General features: G+C 39.5%; 1 protein-coding gene across 1 annotated transcript in view; it reads left to right on the forward strand.

Moving 5' to 3' along the window:
• Positions 1–2,155: 2,155 nt before the first annotated feature.
• Positions 2,156–26,360, forward strand: part of efna5a (ephrin-A5a) — a 49,450-nt gene continuing 25,245 nt past the window's right edge. The window contains exon 1 of the mRNA XM_043222095.1: positions 2,156–2,998. Coding sequence (XP_043078030.1) covers positions 2,874–2,998 — 125 coding nt within the window. The 5' untranslated portion in view covers positions 2,156–2,873. The remainder of the gene's footprint in view (positions 2,999–26,360) is intronic.

Genomic DNA, 26,360 nt, shown 5'->3' on the forward strand with positions numbered 1-26,360 from the left:
GGTTGTGTACAGATCCGGTGTAGGAAAAATAAGCAGGAGGTCGCAGTGATGAGATTGTTGCTGGATGTTGACTTTCTCTGACCCTAATTAAAAGGCTCCTTTGTCTGAGATGAAGCGCATAATAAGTGCATTAGTCTGCTGGGATTGATGGGTCTGACCTGTAGGTGTGATACATCACCCAGCACATGGCATGAGATCTCTTACACCAGAAATGATACCAAAAAAAAAAATCTAAATGTTAACCCCGTGCAGTTTATTCTAGATAACCACATACACGAAAAAGACCGAAGAGAAAGCTGGGGGCTGGTGTGAAGTAGCACAATAGACCGTCCCGCAGCCTTGACATGCTGAGCGCATGCCCACGTGTTCTCCTGGGCGGTTTTCAGGCGCTCCGCTACGGGGCGTATTAGGGCTTTAAGGTCTGAAGAGGGAGCGGGCGATGTCAACCGTTCGGCTGAACCGTGCATTACTTGAGATGAGAGCGAGTGGGAACTGATGCGGTTTTGAGAATATGTGCGTCAATATATCAAAAAGCAAAACACACAAACCGCCCACATAAACAAACACACTTTTTCAACATTTCAATGCGATGAATTTATGACCAGACGGCTTGTGTTCATTTAGAGCTTCGGTGATTTTTTTTTTATTTTTATAAATTGTATATGTAACCGATAATGGCCAACAAAAAAAAAATGTTTTATGTGCGTATTAATCTGTAGCCTAGACGTTCGTGGCATTTTCTAGAAATGTTACATCGTGTGGATTTATCTGCGTTACTCCCAGATATACTTAAGAAGCGTTTTCAGAACTGTAGGCTAAAAAGAGATTAGATTTTACTCGTGTAAGAACATGCTGCCCCAATTAAACGGGATGAGGTTAAAAAGTTTTCGGTTTTATGGGTTAGTGTCACTACCAGCTTAAACACTGATGAAATTACCCGTTTGGTTCCAAGGCCTCGCACATCATGCAAGGACACCTTCCCATTGGTTCCCATTTTATAACCTAGTAATATATATATATATAATCAAATCAAAGTATATAAACATGACACAGCAAGCTCACAGTTCGCGATGCTAAAAAATATTATAGGAAAATGCTAAATGTTTAGTTAGCGTGGAGGATTATATGAATGTAGAAAGAAAGTCACTGTGTTCAGAGAAGGCATTTTCTTTTCAACTCGCCCCGTGTAGCCTGGCGCGTAATAACGTAGGTTAGTGTTTCCACGCGCCGCGCTGCTTTGTTTAGTCGCAGCGGTGACCAAGAAAAACACGCTATAAGCGCCGCCTACTGGCAGAGACTGCTCTTTCGTTCTTGTCTTCTGCTTAAAAGAAAAATGACAAACGGTATCTTGTGATGATATATAATCGCATACAAAAAAATGGTTTGCATAATGTATGTGTTCTGTCCATAACTTAAACACACACATACAATATATGTTTTTTTTTAATATTTAGGCTACATGTATTTGCATGTCTATATTTATATTAATGTAGCCTAATTAATAGTATATATATATAATATAAACTTTTTTCACATGTTTCTGAAATATATACATGCATGTGTGTATTTATATAAGTAGTGTTGTCATAGTGCTTGCATGTTGTTGCTCTTTTGATGGTTTTGATTATTTGTATTGTCTTCATTTGTAAGTCGCTTTGGATAAAAGTGTGTGTGTGTGTGTGTGTGTGTGTGTGTGTGTGTGTGTGTGTGTGTGTGTGTGTGTGTGTGTGTGTGTGTGTGTGTGTGCGTGTATAATCGAGATCTGTCTCACCAGTTATAGATTTTAGGCAGCATTAAGAACAAAACAAACAAAAAATATTTCTTCCTACCTGCTGCTTTGGATGAGCCAAACGTACACTTTACCTGCTGATTGTTCATATCGCGATGTGAATGTATGTACATATACGTGTGTATATATAGAAAATGTAATCTAAATGTATGCCGTGAAATAGATCTAATATTTTTGCAGAAAAAAAATATCGGCAAAAATGGAAAAATGAAGAACTCTTTCAATATTACCCTGTGAATATATTCCTGAGAATCACACGCCGTAAAAAAAAAGCAGTTCTACCACCTTTGTAGGCGGGATGTAGTGTTTGTAATCTAGACGCCCATCATTCAAAATGCAAACCAATGAGAAAGAGAGCGAGCGCTGGAACCGTACCGTCTCTCTCTCTCTCTCTTTCTGAGACAGCATGGCTCATGCACCCTGACCAACTCGGCTGCCTGGAAGGTTACTGTTGCGGACTATATCTCAACACTGAATCTCGAATACGCCGATTCAGTTGCGCGTTTCGTCCAGAAAGAATAGCTTGCCTTTTCCAAATCCTAATCTGAAGACGGCGCTTCAGGAGAGCGTTTCTAAACGCCAAGGTCTGGCCGTACACACAAGAGCGCAGGTCTTCATTCACATGTTGGAGAATGAGGTGCCAGCGGACATACGCTGTTGTTTTCATTCACTCAAACTAACTACATTGACCAACCGCGCTGAAGATCTCGAGGGGTTTGGAATGAGAAGCGAACATTCAAAGGACCCGAGATTTGTCTGATTGTTTTCTTTTCTCTCAAAAAAGTCGATAAATCGCAAGAAAGGATGTGCTTGAGATGAACGCCTTACCAGACTGGACTATTGACAGACAGCGAGCGCATTAACCGGCTTCTCAGTCTTTACGAAATCATATGTAACTGTGACTTTTTTAAAGCAATATTGTATTCCTTGCACCGCGATCTGTTACAATATCTCTTTTTTTTACAATAAAATAAACATAATTTAAAGAGAACAGATTCCACGCGTGGGATATTGAAGGAAAAGCTGACAGTTCTTCATCGCCGGAACGCTGCGTCGAAGGGGGCTGCGATTGAAACTTTCAGAAATGCCGCAGGTGGAGATGTTTTATTTGGTGTTGATCAGCCTGTGGATGTCTGTGTTGGGCCTGGAACCGGCGTCTAAGGTTGTGGCGGATCGCTACGCTGTCTACTGGAACCGAACAAACCCAAGGTGAGTTGGTTATTACTTGCGCAGTCGATGCACTAAAAAGCCGTTTCACTTCTGTCGCGTAGCAGCGCCGCGGTCCGCGGAATATCGGGCGAAATGTAACGCGGCCGCGAGCCGAACAGGTTCGTCAAGCCGTCAGGATCTTTTCAATAAGTTTCACCGGTGATACAACAAACGCATTATAAGGGCGAAACTTCCAGAGACTCGACGGCGTTATTTTACAGTAAACTTTATGGTAAACTGTATGGAGGTACTAGCGTGGAAAGAAACGGCGCTCGGAGTCGAAAAAATAAACGAAGCGCGATTTGGTATAAATATCTGTACGTTGTAGGGGTTAACACTAAAATCACACTAGCGAGGTAATTATTTTATACAGCTTTAGTTTTATATATATGCCATTTTAACCTCATTCCAGTAACTTTAACCACTTTATGAGAGTAATTTCTTTCTGCTTTTGGGGATTGACAGGCAAGCTTTCTGCTCCTTCAAAGTAAAAAGTCATTACCCCGTGCCACTAGCTTGTCCTAGACATTGCCCTCTAGAAACATCATTAGAAATAAATATCATGGCTCATTGGTCAGTTGTTCTTTAAAATCCAATTTACCTCTTTGAATGTGATTTTGCTTGTTATCATAATTCTAAAAGGGCACGATTTTATCAATTTATATTTCTTTTGAAGCATTTCTAAAAATGTGTGGCTGAAAATTGGCTAGTAATGGATTTCAACAAAGGTTTTCTAATAAGGTAATATAACCTTCCTGTGCAGCGAAGGGTGTTAATGAAAAATAGCATCAGGAGTCGAAAGAAGTACTTTTCTGGCTGAATATGAAATACTTGAATAAGTTGATTTGATGGCTGTTAATAGTTTGGGTGTGTTAAATGTCAATGAGCTTTTTGAATAAGCCGGTATTCATAAGCTAATATATTATTATTCGTGTGAGAAATAATTTGCTTAACAGCATTTTAACAAGTAACATATAAGAAATGCATTTAAATTGAAATTGCATTAGACTTGCTGTCTCTTTCTCTTTGCCGTCAGTCTTGAGTTGCCTGAAAGCGCTGCGATTCCAGCTCATCCCCATTCTCGGTTGTCCCTCTTCAGTTGCCATGGGGCTTTCTCTCTGCCCTGCACCCCAGCCCCATGCTGGCTTTACACAATGGGTCAAACCCAGAGAGGCATTTCAGGAGTGCCTGATGCCCAGTTGGGTGCATGCTCATGAGAGAGGGGTCACACGTTCAGTGATAACAGCACAAGGCTGCGGTTAACCATCATCGGACAGTATTGAGCTCTGGGTAGGGTGAATCTGAGGACGAGCCCGGTTTCTATAGCTTGGCAGAAATGTGTGGTTGTGTGATCGTGAATATCTGCGTGTGTGTGTGTGTATTTTTTGGAGGCTCCCTGCCTGGGTTTTGTCCGGGCAAAATGAGGCCCCTCTAGCAAATAAATGAGTTAGTTCAAATGAGTATCTCTCATTCACATTCATACACTCACCCAATGGCCTAATTCAAATCTGGCTGTGCTGTATAATGTAGTAGCACTCTTTGGCAAGACCTTGGGGCCCTGAATGTCACTCACAACCCACAAAACAAGTGACCTTCTGATCACAGTGTGTCTGTACATGGATCTCATCTTGGACTTTTTTATTTAGACATTGATTTAGACTAGCAGACCCTCTAAAGACCATTTCTTTGGTAGCTTTTAAGATGCTTGATCGGTTCATTGTGTTGTGCCGCATCTTCCCCTCTTAATGTCGCTCATTAACATGGCTAAATTACCAACATTAGAGACATCTGTGCAAGAGTCCAACTCAAAAATGTAGATAGCCGTGCCATGAAATATTAATTTGTCAGAAAGATTGCCTACATTAGAGCTTTAATTGAAGTTCTTAATAGCTCAATGGCATTTAGTAACAAACAACGTACTATAATAACAAGAAACATAACTGTTTATTAATTTTTTTTCAAAGCACGCAGACAGGCTTATCTCTAAATCGTTATTTTGCAAACGTAGGAGTTGCACTTTAGCGCTGCGGCAAACATACTGAGTGATTGCTAGTATTTGCACATGAGTGAGTACGGCGGAGTCTATAGAGATTCTTTAGAGGATTTAGGGGGGAATGGCTCCTTTAGTTTTTGGCCTGAGATTTGCAGCGCACCCATTCATATGTAAGCCTCTGTCTTGCTCTACATATGGTGGTCTTACAAGCTTCACTGGGTTTCGGAGGCTCTTTTTTTTCCTCTCCAATGCGGTCCACGCCGTTTGCAATTACAAATTCAATTCAAGTTGGCAGATTTCCTCTGAAGTTTCCCAGCTCGTTCTCAGATTAGTCATTTCTTAGTTCGAGACGTGTTCTTTCGCAGACATTACTGGATTGGCTCGAGATAGAGAGCTTATTGTTTCCTTCCCTATCCTGTGCTTCCGAGAACGTAGCGTTCGTGTAATCCAGATATGCGATCTACATTGCAAATATATTCATTTGTAAATATTTTTTCTGGAATTTTTTTACTTAAATAGGTCTTGTGTTGAAAATGAAACCTGTTTATTTGTTGTTGATAGGCAGGATCAGCCAGGAATCAGTATTGAATTCCTACCTTAATCTTCTGGCTGTTTGTGTATGTGGTGCCATGGAAGCCGATACCGCTGTCCATCAAAGAGGTCTGTCGAATGGACCTAACAGCTGGGGAGAGGGATTTCAGCATTCTGACGGAGTCTCGTTTTAATCACTGATAATGCCTCTCAAATCTCCCAATAACAGATGTGGCACTTTTCCTACAGTTTTTGAAGCCTTCTCAATCAGGTGGTGTAATGAACAGTACACCCCGCCTCTTTAGACTTGGTTTTTTTGTGACATTTCACACTTAAACGCTTTCTCGGTTGTCTTTCCCTGCTTATTTCTTCACTACAGAAATGGGAAATGTCATGGATCTCCCGTAAAGCCATCTCTTTTTCACCTCTTAACTCTAGCTTGCACAATATGACCTCAAATGGTTTCCTTTTTGTGCCGGCTCAGTTTTAATCCCCACTTTAAAAACAAAGCCCATGGTTTGCGGTTTGTGGCCAGTTGATATTGTGATAGCTGTTCGGTGGTATTGTGTGGGGTTCAGTTCGTATTGTTCTGCGTGTTTACCCTCCTTTTCCCTCGCTGGCACTTCTGGCCTCCTGCTGCTTGGTTCCGCTTGGATTTTAAATGGGGAAAAAAAAATCATGTCCAAATATTGACTGGTCTGAAGACCTCGGTCTTCTCCCAGCCCACGTGAAAGGGTGCCATTGTTCCTGTCTTAGTGGATCTCTGCCAGAGTTTAAAGTATTTAGGCTCTTACATGCAGGAAGTGCATACAACGTGGCTTGTAGAAGGACATATAGACAGCCTAAAGACTGGAAAGAGTTACAGATGGGAACCGCAGGCCTCTCGGTTTGAGTCCCACAATTGCACCCCATCCCGATTAACCCTCCAGGGCTGTATGGTGGTGTTCTGGCTCTCTCAAAAGATTTGGGGTATCGGAAGACTCATTCCAGCAGAGAGAAAGTTCTCCTGCAGGGTAACTAGAACATCCTGCTGTTTGATGACCCCTAACACACCGAGAGGTGCCTGGCCCCCTTCCTTTTGCGCTCAGCGCTTGCGTTCCACTAATAAACTGTCATGATTGCGTCTCAGTGAGAATTCTGGGAGTGCCTCTTTTTTTAAATTAGAGTCAACCGGTTCTCTTTGCTCTTTTTTTTAAGAAATCACGCTTGAGTCATCACAGCGATCGCTCGTCCTCTCTGAACTTTAGATGATAACTGATGCATTTCGGGTCTCTATGTTTGCTCGAGGTAAGCTCCTCATACACGGTGAGCTTTTAAACTGTGAGTGGTGAAATGTCTTTGCTGGCGTCTTTGAAGGCTTGGCTGAAGGTATTAACAGAGAGGCACTAAAGGGCTTAGGAGGTCATCGGCCCATTGTGTAAAGATACAAAACACTTCCTCTGAACCCCTTCACCCTTCTGTGTCTCCCTCGGAGAGCCACGACCTCAACAACCATTCATATTAATCAGCTTCAGACCTTAATGACCTGATAAAGCTCCTGAAAGGACCCTAAAGTTTACTAAGCCTCCTTGATAAGAATTGAAGGAAAATGTAGCATGCGGTAATGACTACTTTGCGCATTCTTTCACCTCGAAAGCGCGGAGCGGTTTGCTCTTTGTGCCCTTCATTACGGCACATTTAATCGCAATGAGAAATAATGAAGGAAGCATTTGTTCGACAGGCTAAGCTAATAAAAATGGACTGACTTGGCAAGAGTTAGCATGATAGAAAAAACAAGAAAGAACAAGAAAACGAGCGAGAAGGATAGAGAGAGAGAGAAGGCTTCATAGATTGAAAAACTTGTCTCACAGATTTGAACTTGGTCTGTAACCTTAAAACTTCTTTCACCTGCACAAATGAGGGACTTTTGGCTGAAGAATGCCTTAAATCTTTCTTTCTCATCCAGAAAAAGAACCTACAAGGATTCTTTGAAGCTGCCTACCATAAAATATTTCTTTTATTCAAAGCATTAAAAAAATTGGATGATGATTTTTTGTGCTCTGGTGAAGGACATACATATTAAAAAAAAAATTGGCTGCATTATTACGAACATATTGCAATTACAGTTATGGTGGTGCTCCAACAAAATCAACATATTGTTAATTAAATATTGAGAAAAACACAATGTGACATTTTTGATTTACCAAACCTTTTATGAACAAAAATAAAAGCAGCAAACTTTCTAGGGATAATGTAGTAAATAATTCAACAGTTAAGTTCTTCATAAACCCAATAATAATCATTAAAAAGTAACTTTATTTAATCAGTTAATTGCTTAAAATTTATTTGGCTAGTGTTTGGTTGCACGTTCATCCGTTCATATTTAGAAATCGGTCTCTTTCATTTAAAAAAAAATAGAAAGGTCGAAATAAACTTTTTGGGATCTAGATGTTCTCGTCACATTCTTGGTTTGAGATTGCGGAGCATTTTATAGTAGACGATCAGTCTGTGGTAAGTGGTAAAGCATTTCCTTGTTACAAATTTGAGTACGCTCCGAGCGTTGGGACCCATAAAATATTAAACGCTGTTTGCGATCTCAGAGTCAAAAGTCTGGCCAACAAACCTTCACACGCAATGTTGAGAAAATGAGGTCAATGTGACCATCATCAGAAACCTGAGGTCAGCGTTTTGCTATTTTGAGGTGGATGACTTTTTTGGTAAATGAATTTCTTCTCACTCGTCTTTTGTAGATTTACTGTATATTTTACCACAGATTATTAAATAGCATTAAATCATTTTCTTTCACTGTTTTAGTCATTTAATGACAGTTTCATAACATTTGCCATTATCTATGAGTTAGTTGCCTGTCCTTTCTTGTCAGTATGACTAGTCTACTAGTGTCTTGCGAGCAGACGTAGGAGTGTACAAGCGGCCATTTTCAATCTTGCTTCCATTTTGTGTTTTGAACGGAACAGCAGCAGACCTGGGAGTAGGTTTCCTTCTTTTGTAGCCCTTTTCAGTCCTTTTTTTTTAATGCGTTACAACTGATTTCCTTCTAAACTGTGTTTAATTTAGCCCTTTCAGTCAATCAATGCAAAAGAATGAACAGTTTATCGATTCCTATCAGTTTCGCCCTAGTATGTCGATCCCATTCCAAGCAAGTAAGCTAGTCTTAAAATGTTCGCGTAAAATGTTCACGACTCTAAATTTGCACGTTTGATTTACGCCACAGACACCACTGACCAGACTTGCGCGCCCGTACGCTGGTGCTCTGGCACTAGTATCACTGGTAGGGGGAACATGCTGGCAGACGGTGGAGTCATGGAGGCATCCACTCCTCTTTTATGTATCTGCTGCGGCCAGGCCTCAGTTATTCTTGTGCATAATTGATGGAAAAGTTAGAATAGCAGAAGTAATGCGATGAGAGGGTGCAGCGAAGCGGCAAGGCGGACAAGCGCACTGCTGGCAGCCGGGAGTGGGATCGCGTGCGTGGGGCAGCAAACATTGCAGGGGATGAGAGGGCAGCTGGAGTAACAGGTCATCACAAAGAAGCAGGACAAAGTGTCAGCCGCTAGTCAATCAAGCACTTCCTATTCCGAAAAGTGACCTTCTGGCTAAGCAAACACACGGTAGATGCGTGGCGGTCCGACTGGGAGCCGTTCGCTCACTTGGTGTGACCGTAACGTGACTTTTTTTTTGTTTAAATAGTGATGCACTGCTTGCTCATTTGATTTGTAATGCAATCAAAATGGCATTTTCAATATGCATATGGGCGTGTGCCATTGTTTTGTATCCTTTGAACTCTCATGTGAATCAGTGAAACTGAGGCGTGCTCTCGCTGCTCCTGTGACATGTTGTGTGTCACACCTTGAGCAGTCAGTACAAAGAGGTGCTAATGGGCGAACAGCCCTACTTTGTCTAATAGACAATGAGCCGCTAACCAGTATCATCCTGTTTCAAAGCGGCCCCCGCGACCATTCAGGGAGACTGCAGGAAATGAAGGTTTCTTCCCCTCAGGCTTTCTTTGAATCATCATAAAGCACTAACATTAACTGAAACTAATCATTATTGGTCCTCCCAATTTGATCACTCGGACTCTAAGAACTGACGTGGAGCAAAACATTGAAGCTGGGAAAGGTGCAAACTGGAAGTGTCACATTTTATTAGGCTGAATAATTAACATTGTATTCCTGCTTCAGTATGTATTGCAGTATATTTCAGGAATAAGGATGTGGTCAGTGATCAGAAAAGAAGCTTTTTTTTTCCTTAAGTCAGTTATGCTGCCTTTTTTGGTTTGCCAACATTTTGAAGCATGAAGCAGGGGGAATAATCCTAAATGTGATTAAAAACATGAGTAAATGCACAGATAAATCTTTTCTTTTTAGGATTAGGATGGGAGCTTTTGTTGGTTTAGAGCTGTTGTGCTATTTATTATGAATTTGAATAGCTGCTTTCAGGGCTATGTATATAAAAAGTTTCTGTATTTTACACAATACATGTGAATATATTTACATGCTGCACATTTATACGTGCTTTAAAAACACTATATTTAACACTATATTTTATATATATATATATATATATATATATATATATATATATATATATATATATATATAGTTTTGCTTTAAAATTGCATTTATTTCTCCAGTGTCTAAAAACCTATATATATATATGTCTGTTTCCCAACAGAAATAGATAAAAATAATTTTTCCTGTTTAACGGTAAATTTAAAAATGCGTGTACCGACACTATTCATCCAGTAAATTAATAACCGTGCATGCACAGGCTTCATTAGAAATCTTATCCAAAAAACGATAAATTTGTCAGGAGGAATTTTGTGCAACCACAAGACATGAACAGAAATACGATCCCATTGTAACTCAAAGAAAACCATCTGTCTTGGACATAAATATTATTGCGATGCCATAAAGGCTTCCGATGGAAACATAAGCACTAAATGTGCTCAGGAAACAAATAAACCATTTTTATGGCTGTACCTATGGCCCTCTGGGCATTTCTGCTTCCCTGAAAAGACACAAAGAAAATCCTTCAAATCATCACCTTCTAATGTTCTCAAACCTGAATGAACTAATTTGCAGCAATTTACTGTTTTGATAATTACAGGATAACATTAATTACTCATAGTAAATGCAATGTTATGAAAGATTTATATGTTGATCTATAATAAATATATTTTAAATATGTACATGTGTTGTCACTTTTTGATAAAGGATTTATGTATCAAGTATTGTTACAAATTTAATAAAAGCTTGAAAAAAAAGATTTAGTTGTTTTGTTGGCCAGATGAGAATTTGATGTGGAAAAAAAGTCTTAGTATCTCGTGACTATCGGTGTGGATGTGATGTGGATGGATGCGGGAGTTCAGCTGTTCAGGTCTAGACACGCAATACACATGGGATGTTCAAGTGCTACTTCTATTGCCAACCACAGATTTTCCATATAGTCTTGCTTGTTTCTGAAAGCATTTTTTTTTTAATTCTCATAATTCAGTTATTTTATAATTCAGTTATTTTACATGAATTCTATACACACTAATTTATCTTTTGACTGTTATCATTTTTCAAACCAAAATGTTAGCGTTTTAATATTTGACCTTTTCTTTTTTTTGTCAGGGTGCTTATTTGTAATTCCCAATCACGATTTACAGCACGCTACTACGAGTATGTTATAACGTGGCTGTTTACTATTGAAAACTGGGGCATGGAACAAAGCAATCGAGGGGAGTGGTTACCAGAACCCACCAATTGAATCATCAGCAGGGGCTCTGCAGATCTGGGGAAGCCAATAAGGTTTTGATGTGTTGAGTATCTTCAGACAGATTAGCATAGTAGAGGCCTGAATGCAGAACGTATTCGTTCTTACCAGCCTCAAGTTCACTTCAGGTTCAGGCGATTTGCATAGCAACTTCACTTAAAGATCGATCACCCTTAAAAGCATGCCACTGTATTTCATTAACAGAGAGAACGGCCACTACTGTCGAATTTACAACGTTTAATAGTTGGGCTAGCATTGGTCCCTGCCATCAGAGAGTGATTCGTAAGTTATGTTCTCATATTAGCCTTCATATAATTCATGAGCACTTCGGGACAACTAAAGTTTGCTCCGGTGTGAAAGTGAGAAGGTTAGTGGATGCACAGGCCCCCTCTCTTTCTCCGTCGCCAGTTGTCTGCCACGTCCACGGACTCTGTCTTAAGGGCTGATATCAGATACGCTGGGGATGAAACGGCTTACGCTGGGCTGTAGCCCGGGCTCAACCGAGTTCTCACCCCTTTTTATTGTCCGCCTTAACTCTGATGTCATTTCCATCCCCTCTGGCGACCCTGTCGAACTGATAATATCTTTTGTCGGCAAGTCCCTTGTAGGAATAATCCCGATATGCATACCAGCCTTTGAAAGCAGGGAATATGTGTTATATGGGTGTTAGGATACGAGCGCACGGCCACAATTTTAGCCTTCCCACTGGGGGAATGAATCCCCGTCTGCCTCTGTCTCATCCCTGATGTCTTATAATGACTTTGTGTTTTCTCTTTTCTGCGTTTGATTATTTTGCCTATCTCCCCACTCCCTGCCCGGGTGCGATATCGCACGGTGGCCATTGAATTGGCCATATGGAGCCGGTACGGCGGAGCCTATTGAGCAAATCACTCAGTCCAGATGCTTTTCAGATGATTGTGTAGCACCGTGCGATTTTAATGCGAATCTCCGCTTTTGCCCAGACAGACGCGCTAATTTCATTTGGTGCGCGTGGGATGAAGACGTGCTGTTGAAGACAGAGCCCATTGCGGTCGTGCTTATCTGGACCGGCACGTCCTGCCACATTTGCACCCTTTTAATCTGACATCCTGGACGCTGGGTTTTTCACTTGTGGTGTGAACGTTATTTAATGATGCTGAAATGTGATAATTTGTACAAAATGCCAGTTCATAATGTTATCACATGGCATTGAAGAAAAATGAAAACGTTGCGTTTGCAGTCTCATTTTTCACAGCCCTTTGTTAAATTACGGCAGAAATAGGTTTGTTAAAGCCGGTGTGGGAGTTCAGTGGGTTTAATTGTTTATGGTTTTCTCAGTGAGACAATGAAAAATTGTGATCTCGAAGCCAAATAAAACGGTTTGCACTGACCTCACGGCACGTAGTTTGATGACGGAGCCAGAAGGGTCACAACCGCGTGGTTGCGGATTCCCGTAGCTCTCTTGACTTCAGTCCATTAGCACCTCCGGCCAATGGGGTTTCAGCCTGAGCTAATCACCACTCTGAGATGTTTATGATGCATTTAGGATGTTTTATCTCTAAAATAAAAGTGTTTGATAAGTGTTTGAAAAGACAGCCAAGGGTAATCGTTCAGGCCATTTCACAGACTCTCGTGCTGCAAGAAGTCCTGTTGTAAAGATCAAAGTCACCTCCAAGTTTTTTTTTTCCCCCATTCTCAAACATCTGCTAAATTATGATTCGCAGAAGAAAAAAAGAGAAATTTAGATTTGTTCTGATTTGGTCCTCTGAATGTCCTCTGTAAATATGCCAATTGCACATTTGGTCCGATTGTAAAATGGTGTTTATGTTCGTTTTGAGAGTGTGTCTGTGTGTTTGTTTTCAGTCATTAAGGTCATTATTCAGCTCTGTTGGGTTGCGGCTGCACTCAAATAACCCTTGATGGCACAGAGATTTGCTGTATCAAGGATAAATAAGTTCACTGTCTGGGACTCATTGAGGGCAAAACAAAATGTATAACCTCAGGACAATGAAATCATTCAGCCAAAGTACTAGATTTGTCACCGTAAAACCTGCACGATTTATCTAGTAGCTTGTCTTTAAATAAATAATAATTAAAAAAAGAAAAGAGAAAAAACATTATATATATATGAAGAAATTATATATATATATATATATATATAATTTCTTGTCTTAGTGCTACCATAGTTTACATCTGCTTTAATGTAGTGAAACTGTAGTAAATATATTATTTTGTCAGAATTAAATTAAAATCAATGGGGTCAGTCAGTTTAAATTAAATTTGTATTCTCTAAAAGAAGACCACATGTATATATGTTGGTTTTAATGACAAGACTGTCTGTTAGGGTGGGGAAAACCAGGAGAATAATACCTGGAAATGTTGTACACGATTGACGAGCATAAATCACATGAAGTTCAAGCCAGCACCATGAGTCATTTTAATTCCAAATAAAATGTGTAATCACAGCAACAACCTCTTTGGTTTTCTGTGTTCAAAACAAACGAGTGGAAATGAACTGCAGCACAGAGAGCGGGCCGAAGCTGAAGAAGGCTGCGTTCAACAGAAGGCTTCCCAGAATTCTCCAATTAGACCGATGATATAATTACACTGAGGAGCCCACTTTCTTTCAGGTGCTAATTGAATTGGTCTGTTTGCCAAAAAAACTTCCATTCTAGCGGAGAGAGAGAGAGAAAGAGAAACTGCTCGGGCACATTCCTGCGTTAAGCCCAGGGGCATTTTTACAGGGCGTGAGGACGGTGTTTTCAGAGAAAATATGTGTAGCTCTGGTATCTGTGTTGGTATGTGAATCATATGTTGTGTTCTCCCAGGGCCCGTCAGATGAGCAATCTGTGACCTGCCACAAACATTAGGTATAAATAGCACTTAAGAAAACAAGGTTTGATTAAAGAGCATGTTGTCTTGCTCTATTGATTGTCTTCGCGAAATGAGAAAGGATGCTGCATTAGTTAAATTGTAGTGAACAGTTAAACATGCATATGTAATGGTGAGTGATATTGTGTTGATTATTTTAGATCACTCCATGTAGTTTGAAATACAGCTGTCTATATATATATATATATATATATATATATATATATATATATATATATATATATATATATATATATAATATATATAACAATTTTAATATTTTAATTAAAATAATACAAAAAATTAAATCCACTGAAATATATGAAAATAAAAGTCAGTACTATAAATAAAGCTTTTAGATGAAAGGTTAAAATAGACTTATCAAAAATGTATTTGGGAAATTTGTCAAAGTGCAAAATGAAGTAACCTTTAATTTATATATATAATTCATCACAATAATGTTTTTTTTTAAATGGAGGTTTAAAAAAGTCTTATTAAATAATTTTGTAGAATTTCTATCAAATAGTACTTTAGATTAGTTTATTCATTTATAAATTACTATTAAAAGAACCAAAGTTGCCCAAAGTTTTGTACAATAATGATTACTTTAAATATTTGTTAGAAATATTGTGCAGTTCTGTGCATTTAATGAAAAAAACCTTTTTATATTTAATCACAGGAAATAAAAGGTTTTATTCAGAAAGTTATTTAACGGATGTTTTGAAAAGTCTGAGGAAAAAAGTTTTTGAATTGCTTTAAATATTAGTTTGAAATGCCGAGTAATGTATTTTTTAGAAATGTACTGTAAGAGCTTTTTTAATGTTTTTCATTGTATTTTTGGCTGTTCTGTTCTTGCCTTGAAGATTTTTTTGGGTGCTGACATGGAATAAAAAAAAAATTGTACAAAGTATAAAGTTGTCAGCCCAAGTTTCAACTGATCCAGTTTACTTGAGAATTTGGTTTAATTTGCCCTAGTTATAAAATAGCACTTACTGGCTGTTTGACGTACCAAAAGTTTGTAGCTAGCACAAAAGCAGCAACCTCTCTAGAGAGTTTTGGTTCAGTGGCTGAGACCATAATCGTGCCTGCCTTGTTTAGCTTCTAACTGAAGACTATTTCTCGCTAAATTCTGTTTGGTTATGTCTGAGCGCATTCATTTCCAATTGAAATAGATGGTCTGTGGAAGCAGATGAAAGAACTGTTGAACAAAATCTTTGTAAACTAGAATAGACAAGTAGCGCATTGGTCCACGTGGTGCGCAGAGCAAGGTGTCTAATTGTGTCTGACACCTCTCTCATTGGCACAAGTAGGAGGTTTCAGCACATCAGCAGGATCTAAGCGGGAGCCCAGCTCTCATATGACTCGCAAAAGTCTATTGTTTGGTTTATGTTCTCGATAATGTCTTAGGATACAAATTTGAGTTTGGATTGATGTCAGCACCTGGTAATTTAGGAGTTTTCTTCCATTAGTTGCGTAAATAAATATCACAGTGTGCCGTTTGCATTGTCTGATGAGGACAAATAAACGAGAATGTGAGTCGGAGTGATTGGAATCTCAGGCCAGAACGGCGGCTCCACCCTTGTGTGTGTGTGTGTGTGTGTGTGTGTGTGTCTTTTCCCGCTGAGCAAGCAGCGCAGGCTGTTTCTCACAGATGGAGGAAACTACACACCGAGAGTGTGACTATCAGCACCATCACAGGGACTTTTCCTCTCTTCGTGGTGTGCTCCTTCTCACCCGAGCCAGCGAGGGGGCCACCGTGAATCAAACGCCCCGTGAAAGCTGAGTCGAAGGTTATCTTCTGGTGTAGACACGTGATAGTCGGCAGCCTCGCTTTTAAAGCTGCCTCTTTGAAATTCACAGTCAGCATCTTAAAGCATTCGGTCTATTTATTCGGTTTACCGACTGATCTGGAGTTTTGACTAACAAGGCAAAAGATTTAAAACTTTCGGTCTGTGTAAAACACGGCGGTTTTGGGCAAAATTCTGATCTAAAGAATCTGAATTAAAAACTGGCACTGTTGAACAGCAATTTAAACTGTAACAAGAATTTTAATAATCTATCTATCTATCTATCTATAGTTCTGTTGTTATATTGTATTGCTATCATTGTGTTCTATCTATCTATTTACTGCCAATTTACTGTAAATGTAAAAAACATAATAATAACTCAATATGGGTTAAGAGCAAGTGTGAGGAAAAACAAAAGACAGCATTTATGACATGTACTTTATTAAGACAATTTTACATGATTAAGGACTATTTGATTCAAACATTGATTTTCTAGTTAAAATGTCCATTATATGTATTTCTTTAAATTTTAATCAACATTAGTTCTTCTTTAATCCTATGATTAAATGCAAATTGCAAATCTCTGTCCTGCTGCAATTCAGTTCTGAATGATGCAGAATTTAGCCCCGAGAGTATTTGTGCAGTCATGTGTACCTAACTAATTGTTTTTACCTAAAAAGAGCATTGCTGGTGACGACCTGTACCAGAAAATCACAGAGCGGCATGCAAGTACTTAGAGTGCACCCGGTGTGACCGTTTCGAGTTATACTTTTGACACTGTAATTTACCCACATCAGGCCTCTATCAACAAAATGATCCATACTGACCCCATACAGGCCCTAAAACCACAAAGAGCTGTCTAGCACAGCACAGTCCACTCACCAAGACATTTATCTCTGATCAGAACCAGACCTAGACCATTGCAGCTATGACGAGTGAAGATATTACCTCTTTCCCTCAGCAGAATTTTCTGGGAACGAGAGCGGTTTACAGGCTCTGGTCTGCTGGGCTCAGGCTGATTGAGCTATGCAGTCCAGGCTTCAGTTGTGGCTGCAGATTGTCTGCTGGATGTGCATATAACGGCGGTGATTAACACGGCCTGTCATCGTGCCATGACGTTGCATGGACAGAGAGCTTCTTTTATGGCGCTGTATTTTGCTGAGTGAATCAGGTTATAAAACTGTCTCTGCTAAAGAGCCCTGCTCTCAGATCTGTTTGCAGACTCTCTTTTATGTATGTTGCCCTCTTGGCCGCATATGTTTCGGTGTTGTCTTTTTTACTTAAGTCAAACACTCTGCTCTGCTGTACTGAAAAGTGTACGAAGGACAGGCGACAAATAATTATTGTTATCAGGCCTGTCAGCGTTAGGTTTAATTATTTCATTTTTAAAATGTCATTAATGCAGTTATTGTTTTCGAACATTTCCTATTGTCTCGTGTAATTCGTGTTTTTTATTTATTTATTACAAATTTTAAGATGATTAAAACAGTCCAAAGCTGCAACTCTCATGTGCGTACACACGCAACAATACCAGTGAATTACTGATGATGAAAGACCCTCCTTATTGATAATTTAATTAGAATTAAAATCTTCATAGGATGCTTAACAAAGGTAAAGCTGCTTTTAAAGGTAATTTTAGCTTTTTAAAGCTAAAAATGTATCCGGCGAAATTTTATTATAGAATTATTGTGAATTTGAGTTTCATGCTTGCATTTCATGGAGTTAAAATATAAATATAGAATGAAATATAGTAAAGTATTTGTGTGTGTGTGTGTGTGTGTGTGTGTGCGTGTGTGTGTGTGTGTGTGTGTGCGTGTGTGACCCTGGACCACAAAATCAGTCATAAGGGTCAATTTTTTTAATTATTCACCTTCACGGCTCTCTGATGGTCACATGACATGCAGTTAAACAGATACAACATTGATTTTTGGGGGGATTTATTTATTTTTGTTTTTATAGTAAAATGAAAACATTGATGTAATAAAATGTATACTGTATACTTTGTTGCTAATAACAACAAATACATTTTTTTTTGCAGTTTTATATGGTTTAAATCAATGTGATAAACAAGTCAGGTCAAAAGTAATATAAAAGTATTCAAAAAGTAGTCTGATTATGTTACTTAAAATACATAATGTATTGAATCACATTACTAACTACAATTTTCGTCATTTACCTAGTCTGCCCAGCTTTGTCTGTGTGTGCAATTATACACATATTATCTATTCGTTACAACATTTAACCATAATGTGTTTAATAAATGTTTGATCAACACCTGGGTCAACAGCCAAACAGATTCCTTCTCACACGAGACCTTAATAGTCAAACATTTGTGCCGAATAGTGGTGCATGAGCTCATATGTAGAAATACTGTCAGTCAGTCTGGGAATTCTCTTAAATGCACAGCTCGTTTCAAACACACAGAAAATATTCTTAGACGCACAGTGGAAAAAGGGACTTCAGGGTGAGCATGAATCACAAAATAAGCATGATCACTGAACACATGTCTATCTGCAGAGCTGTTGTCATGGTCACCGTAAACATGGTAACATATTTGTTGAACTGTGGCGAGGCACTGTTTTGACAGACTATTTCGTTAGGCCTTTCCATTCGTTTTACTGATCCTGGCCGCTGACTTTAACCTTTAAAAGTTCCCCTTAAACATAACTCACCCGAATAAGCTTTACCACAAGCTGAGTGACACGCTAAATGGACGTCTCTGTGTTCATTGTGCGCGAGCATTCGATCCCAGATTTCCTGTGGGAATTACACAAACATTTTACAACAAAAAGGATAGAATTCCTCACGCTTAAAAAAAAAAAAAAAAAAAAAAAAAAAAAGGTCGGCGTGCACGCAATTGTGGTCTCGCAGAGCATTGTGAGCCGGCCGGTTTCTTTCTTTACATTTCATGCTGAATGTAGTGAATCGCCTATTAAACCTTGAGGTGCCCACAACATGAAAGGCCTCATTGTGACACCAAAGAAATCCTTGTGACACCTAATCACAAAATAAAGAGAAGAAAAAACCCTGGCACCTCACACCAATCTCCCCGGGTTATCTTGAGCGAGCGTGACCTTTGTGACATTGATAGGATTTCACACACACACGCAGGAACGCGCCAATACTGACCTACGCAGACGCGCACACGCGCTCACATCCACACAGACGCCTTTCATATGTCTGCGCCTCTGTGGTTTTATATGTGTGGGACTGAGCTCTTTGAAGCTGTGAGGATCATCAGGGCAGACGTCTCCGTGGTGATGTGCTCTCCTGGACGTTTCTGGAAATAAAGCTCTGGAATGACCTCAGGGTTGGGGCTCCACCAGAAAAAAAAAAAAAAAAAAAGCATTTTATAATATTTTATACAGCATGTAACCCACCGAAAAAAGCATCTATTTTGCGTTTGATGGCTACTGTGCTTAATAAAATTTGATGGGGCATTAAAAGTATTGCATGCCGGTTATTAATGTCTCGCTGCTCTGCCATTGGCTGGAATCAGTCTGGATTTTTCCCAGCCTTTCAATCCAACTGACATTAGCCTCTAAAGCAAAGCCAAACATGTGCTTTCCCTTAACGCTGGCCTGACGATAACCTCCTGCGCCTCGCACTCAGACGGTCCTATTTTTCCACGAGCTGTAAATAAAATAAACATTTCTCTCTCTTTTATACGTACAGATATGGCATGTCTGTGTGCGTGTATGGTCGGATGAATGAGGTGTGTCCGTCCTCGGCTTTAAATCTGTCAGAACTGAAAGCGTTTAGAGGAAGTCTGCATAAGCTGGTCACGGTAACTCAACCCTCACCTCATCATCGGCGCAGGTGGAGTTCAGTGCAGAACTCGGCCCTATCGGACCCCCATCTCACTCCCACGCAGAAATAAGGGCCATCTATCTCTCCTTCAGAGTCAGCGAAATGGCTCGTGGTTTGCTGAGTGATGCCGCGGTAATGTGTTTTCTTGATATTTAAGGAATTAAAGGGATAGCTCATCTAAGAAAGACGTCGTAAATATGTCGTTTACTCACCCCCATGTAGTTCCAAACCTGAATGCTTTTCTTCTAAAGAACATTCTAAAGAATTTTTTTTTTACTGTTTTTGTTAATACACTCTTAAAAATAAAGGTTGCAAAAGGGGGTTTTCACAACCACAGGAGAGCCTTTATGAGTGTAGAGTTCTTAAAAGAACTCTTATTTTAAAGAACATTTAATCTTTTTTACACTATAAAGAACATTTTGTGGAATGTTAAATTTTTAATGTAGATGCCATTGAGGAATGAAACGGGGTCCAAAACAACATTGGCCCTTTTATTTTCATTATAAGGACTCAAAACATTAAGGCAACTTTCAAAACACTTTCTTTCGTGATTCACATTCACAGTCATACAGGTTTGCAACAACCTGAGGGAAAGTATGCGATGTCAGAATTAAGATTTTTGCCATACCTATCTCTTTAACTTCCACAATATTCTATAAAAAGTGCGTTCAGCTGTTTTTCAACCATCTTGCACACCTGTGGGTACTGAAACCCTGCGGATAGCAGTCGTGCTGTATAATCCAAAACACCTGGATAGGTTTGTGTTGAAGTAAAACATGTGGGTTATCATAATCACCTGCCTTGCTGGCGAAGCAAGCACTGTTTTTATGCGAGAGGGATTCTATATGGATCAGTAGTTCAGTAGTTTCGAATTGAACATGATGCAGTGTCATACCGAGCCGTCCTCCTCTCATTATCGCTTGAGAAGTGATGTCACAGGAAACCGGGCTGTCTGACACTTTGACCTTTCCTCTATTGAAATCTACCGGGTCTCAAATGTCACTCATCATAACATGACAATTGAGAGTCCCGTCCTCCAGCTCTAGCGGTGTGAATGTCAAACACACCATCTTTCTGCTCGCAATTCTGTCGAGGGAAGAAAGACGGAGCCTCGATCAAAAAAAAAAAAAAAAAAAAGAAAAGAAAGGATCAGGTACATGGTTGTGGTTCAGACTACTTATTCTTCTCTTGATCCTTTTGAATTCTCATGCCAGCCTTGTGGGTAGATAATTAGTATGTACAACACATCGCTAGTTCCTTAAAGAAATTCCAGGACTCTTTTTAGTTTTATTTTGTGCTATTGTCCACAGTGTGAGAACTTTTGAGTATCGCAGGCATTATCGGCATTCCTGTCCATTTATGTCTCTCGGTCTTATTTACATGCTGTATCAGCTTCTGAAAGCCCTCCGAGTTCTAATTTACAGCTTGATGGCATCGGGATCAGATGGCTGAGGCCTTTGCCAGCATTGCCTTAGGTGGGGGGCGGAGCCTGGCGCTGTTTGCTCAACCCTCCTCGGCTTGATGCACAGAAACTGGATGAACCAGGACGCTCGCTGGCTCTCTGAGTCATGTGGTGTCATTTAAGTTCCAGCAAAGGCCTGCGGGAGCCATGCCTCGATAGGATCAGCACCGTGGCTTTGTGTTTTGTTTGTGCCGGAGTGTGTGTCTGTCTGTGTTCCCACTCGCATTTTGCAACTCAGACGTCCATAATAATCCCATAAAGACGATTTAAATGCATTGTGTAGCTTAACTATTGTTGTCTGGATGAAAAAAAGCCCCATATCCTCCGTGATGCCCCATGTGCTTTTGATGAAAGAGCTGTGTGTATGGTTATCTGCTCATAACGGTGGAGGAATACTACTTTTTTTTTTTTTCATGCTTCCTCCTCCTATTATCGCAAAGCACCTGGATCAGATGCTACCTTATTATCTTAGATCTGTGCAATACTCCCAAATAAAGCCGTATATCACAGAGATGTGCTTTTAAAAACCTTGAACATTCCCAGCAAATTTCGCCAGCCATGAGACTTTTTATTTCAGAAATCTGGGCAGAATGAGGGCAAATAAGGACGGAGGATGTTCTACACGGTGAGGAGAAAAAGGGGAGGGAGTTTTTTTGAACTAGTGAAACCGTTGGGTTTTTACAAACGTTTTGATTTCCTCACTCGGGCACATCGGTGTGGGTGCGGATTCTGCAGTGTGTGATTTATTAGTGCTGTAGATCTCTCTTGCAATAGAAAATTGCCTTTGAGCTACTTGTCCAACAGCACTGTAACTCGTAACACCTTCTCGCCAAACACACGTGACTATGTTATTCTCTCCTCCACCACCTTAGTCTGCATATTTGAAAGGCTCATCATGGAAAACTGCACTTTGTGGGACAAAATGAATCACTAAAAACAACATATTTGGTCATCAGCGGAATATGTGTATGGTACAGAGTGGAAGCGGAGATAACAATAGTGTTGAATGCTTTTGTCTGCAAAATAATTATAACAAAAGCTATATAAGAAAGTCTAGTTTTATTACATTTTATAAATGCTGCAGGTCATTATAAATGCTCCAGGGACCTATATATGTGACGCTGAACCACAAAAGCAGTCTTAAGCGGAAAATACGCTGTGTGGGTCAAAATGATCAATTTATCTTTTATGCCAACAATAATTAAAAAAATTCAGTTAAATTAAAATCATGTTCCATGAAGATATTTTGTGAATTTCCCACCTTAAATATATTAAAACTTTTTTTTAGTAATGTGCATTGCTAAGAATATCATTTGGACAGTTTAAAGGCCATTTTGTCGGTATTTAGATTTTTATTTTTGCTCAAATTCCAGATATTCAAATAGTTGTATCTAGTTATATATTGTCCTGTCCTAACAAATCGTGCAATCAATAGAATTTATTTATTCAGTTTTTAAATAAAATATATTTCAATTTGGAAATTGTTTTTACCCTTATGACTGGTGTATATATATATATATATAATTGAGGATTTTTGTAATTCTTAAAATTACGTTATTTTCTCTAAATGCAAAACTAAATTCTCTCAAAACTCATATATATGTGAATTTTATGAACAGCAAAAACTGAAAAAAGGTTCAAAGGAAAAAGTAAATGGATTGGGATGGTGTTGGAGTGGAGTGGTTACAGAATGCACTCATGTATTCCGGTCATCAGAAGACTGTGGCATCCCTCAGCTGTGACATCCTGTTAACGTTTAGCATTTAATCATCAAGTGTGCAGAGACAATTCAGGAGAGACTCTAAAAGTCCATCGTCCATTGTCCGCCGACCGGCTTGTTATCTTTGTCATAGACAGAACATTTATGATTCAGATTTATTAGTCTTGACCCCATGGATTATTACATAGGACTGTGCAATGTCAGGATGGAGTGATGAGTGAAAAGAGGCCCCTGATCAATACTGCACAAGTGCTCTCCATTTAGGTAATGGACAGAGAGTCATAACTATCCACTCTGGATGAAGTGCCATAGGGTCACAGGGTGATCCTTTGTGCGAGACAGGAAAGGGATTTTCACCCACGCATTGAGGTAGAGCAAGAAGTTGGTTCCTGCGTGAATTCTCGGCTCCCTACAATTTAACGCCATTCTCAATGGTGCTCCGACTGTAATGGGCCGTTGAAGTTACAAGAGCATACACAGCAGTGTCGTTAATTTGTGGGTCAGTGTTTTATAGGGTATTTGCTGTTATGCTCTTTTATTTTATTTTTTTTGAAGCAAATGACTGATATACAGACGCCCACGTTTTTATATCAATAGAATTCATAAATGAGCTTGCTGTATAATTTCAGTGAAACAGCAGAGCTATTTAACAGCTGCATTTCCCCATGCTGCAAATTAAAATGGAAATCAAATGCAAAAGCATAGCCTGATAAACTAACTATTTGCCTTTCTTTTTTCTCTTTGTCTCTCCATGTTTCGGATGACTTGTGGAATTTCCTGCTTAGGTAAGAGAAAGCACATTTTTTCATGCCCGATATACTCTGTTGTTATAGAATTGCTTAAGTAATATTCACCCTAAACGCACAAAGATAAAAGCTTGCGCATGAGACTGCAAACAAAAATACAGTTAACAATTTTCAATAAGGTATTTTATGTAAACATTAATGCAATGGCTACGTTTACATTAACAATCTATATTTTTAAAGCATTTAGCAATCTTAGAAAAGGTTGTTATATCCACATATTTATACATAGAAATATGTTAAGATGGATTAATGCACTAGGAACCAGCAATTTAGCAACATGATATGCTAAATGTTCTAAATGTAATGTACAATCAACCAAATTTTATAAATACTGTAAAAAGTACTGCTAATACTTATCACTTGTAACATGTTGGTCATTTTCTTAATCTTCTTGATAATTTTGCCTTGTTGTCCAGTTAAAAATATCTAAACATTTTTAAAACGAGATTAGTTTAGAATCTCAGGAAATTTTTTTTTTTTTTTTTTTAAGCATAAATGTAAAAAATTGTGAGGTTTTATGCTTAAAACAAGCATATAGAAGTCTTAGTACCTTAATACACAACTATGCAAAATTCATAAATTCATCTTGTTTAATGAACATTTTCAATGCACAGTGACAATGAGATTTCAAACATGATTTTTAGCAGTGCGCTGCCATTAACGCCCTGTCACTTATAATGGATTAGCCCATCTTGTCCCTAGCAGGTACAAGTTCCCCTGTTTAGCAAAACGGCACTCAAACATGTTTGCCGGTAGACAACATCTGCGGCGTGTTAACTCCATTCCGTAAAAACACGTGCAGGCCCTGTAATAAATAAGCAGCCCATGGCCGCACGCTAACAAGCCCAAGCCCAACAACATGTATTAGCCATGCCACGCTCTCTCTGAAAGAATGCCGTGCGTCTGGAGCGCCAACCGGCCACGGAGATGCAGAAAGCAGATGTGCTCCTGCCTGAGGCTCATCTGGCTCCCCTCTCTGAACCTGCGTGATGTGGGAGTTATTGATGGGTAGCCACCGTGTGCCGGCAAGCGGCGCGGTCATTAGCAAGGTACTGGTGAGAAAGAAAGACAGAGAGAAACAGTGGGAGGGTAAATGTGGGAGTGTGTGGGAGAAAAAAACAAGTCTTTCAGGACTCATTCATCAAATAGGTCCACTGAACTCCACTCTGGACATGATTTTTAGACAGACTGAGAGAGAGTGTGTGTGAATAAGAATCATGGGTACATGACGTACAGTCTCTGTCCATCAGTCTTCACCTCTCGGGAGATAACAGATAGCCCTGAAAGAGGGTCTATGCCTTGTGTCAATAGTCAGCTGTTTTGTTTCAGGATTACAGAGGTTGAAGAAAGAAGCGCATACGCCATCCTTTGGGAGTAATGCTCCATCTGTCAGAAACCAAAGGTTTGGCAAGTCTTTTATAAAAGGCACACATTTAACACCACAGTCTGAAGTTGTTTTCTGTTTGTGCTTGTTTGTTTCGTGTGAAATTGATTCATTCAATATATTTTTATAGCTCTGAGGAATTCCTTATAAAAAAAGCAGTCCTCTCCCTTTGAAAGCAAGTCATTGTTTCATTTGGGTTTGTGTCTTGTAGAACTTGGAGCTTATTTGCTATTTTGTGGTTTGTGAATTCGTCTGCTCTGCTATTTTGTTCTCTGTGCTCACTTTAATGGATCTTTTTTTTTCTCAGATATAAATATCAGGTAACTTTTACTTAAATTGAGCTGCAGAATTTAAAGATGGATCCCTAAGGAACAGCATTAGAGCAACTGTTGGGTCAGCTGCCCTCCCTCTGGCTCGTGGAGGGACCACGAAGAGTTCCTCTCTGCTTAGGTCAGGGTCAGAGGTGTGGAGAGATGAGACTTTGAGCCGAACCATAATCAGGGCTCATCGGTGCCTTCTGCATTCCCACAGCCCGAGGTGTCCATCTGAAGAGACAAACTGTCAACGCGGAGGGTCCTCTCCTGGGCCGCAGATTAAATTCCCACATTCCAAAGATAAACGCAGGGGTCAGTCTTCAACGTTGCGGAGACTGCAACACGTTTGCAGGTCCGCTAACGAGGGTGTGTTAGCCAAAAAGCAGATATGCGTATCTCCTTTTCATGTGTCGTTGACAATATCTGTTTGTGTTCACCTGTCATGGATGATTTGAAGTCCTCTCAAGGAGGAGTGGGTGTATGGGGCCCTAGCCGCAAGTTTTGCAAAATTACACAGCTGATATTGAATTGAATAGTTTATTCAGAAGAAAATATGGTTGTTATGTTGTTCCAAATTTAGTTTTGAAAAATGAGAAATGTCCAAGCTGTTCTTTTCCGTCTGGTCTGGTTTAGACTAGAGTAATGCAACTAAATTTTGGTTACCACTAGTCATAAGGCAGAAAAAAATAGACAATGACGAAGTGTTTTTAGCTGTTTTATTTTTAAAAAAAAGAAGGTCGGGGAAATACAGGTTAAACCCATCAGTTGTTGAATTAATGGAGACAGGTTTTAAAGTTTGCGGATAATTATAAATAAGGTGATGGGTCCAATATATGTCAACAGAGAGAAGTCTGTTATTTCATAAGCAAATTGAGATTTGAGGTCAGCCATTGAGACCATGTGGGAAGCTCAGTGACATGTTTCACTGTTGCATAACGGGTGTCCCAA

Source organism: Puntigrus tetrazona, chromosome 21, assembly GCF_018831695.1.
Source record: "Puntigrus tetrazona isolate hp1 chromosome 21, ASM1883169v1, whole genome shotgun sequence".
Taxonomy (NCBI): Eukaryota; Metazoa; Chordata; class Actinopteri; order Cypriniformes; family Cyprinidae; genus Puntigrus; species Puntigrus tetrazona.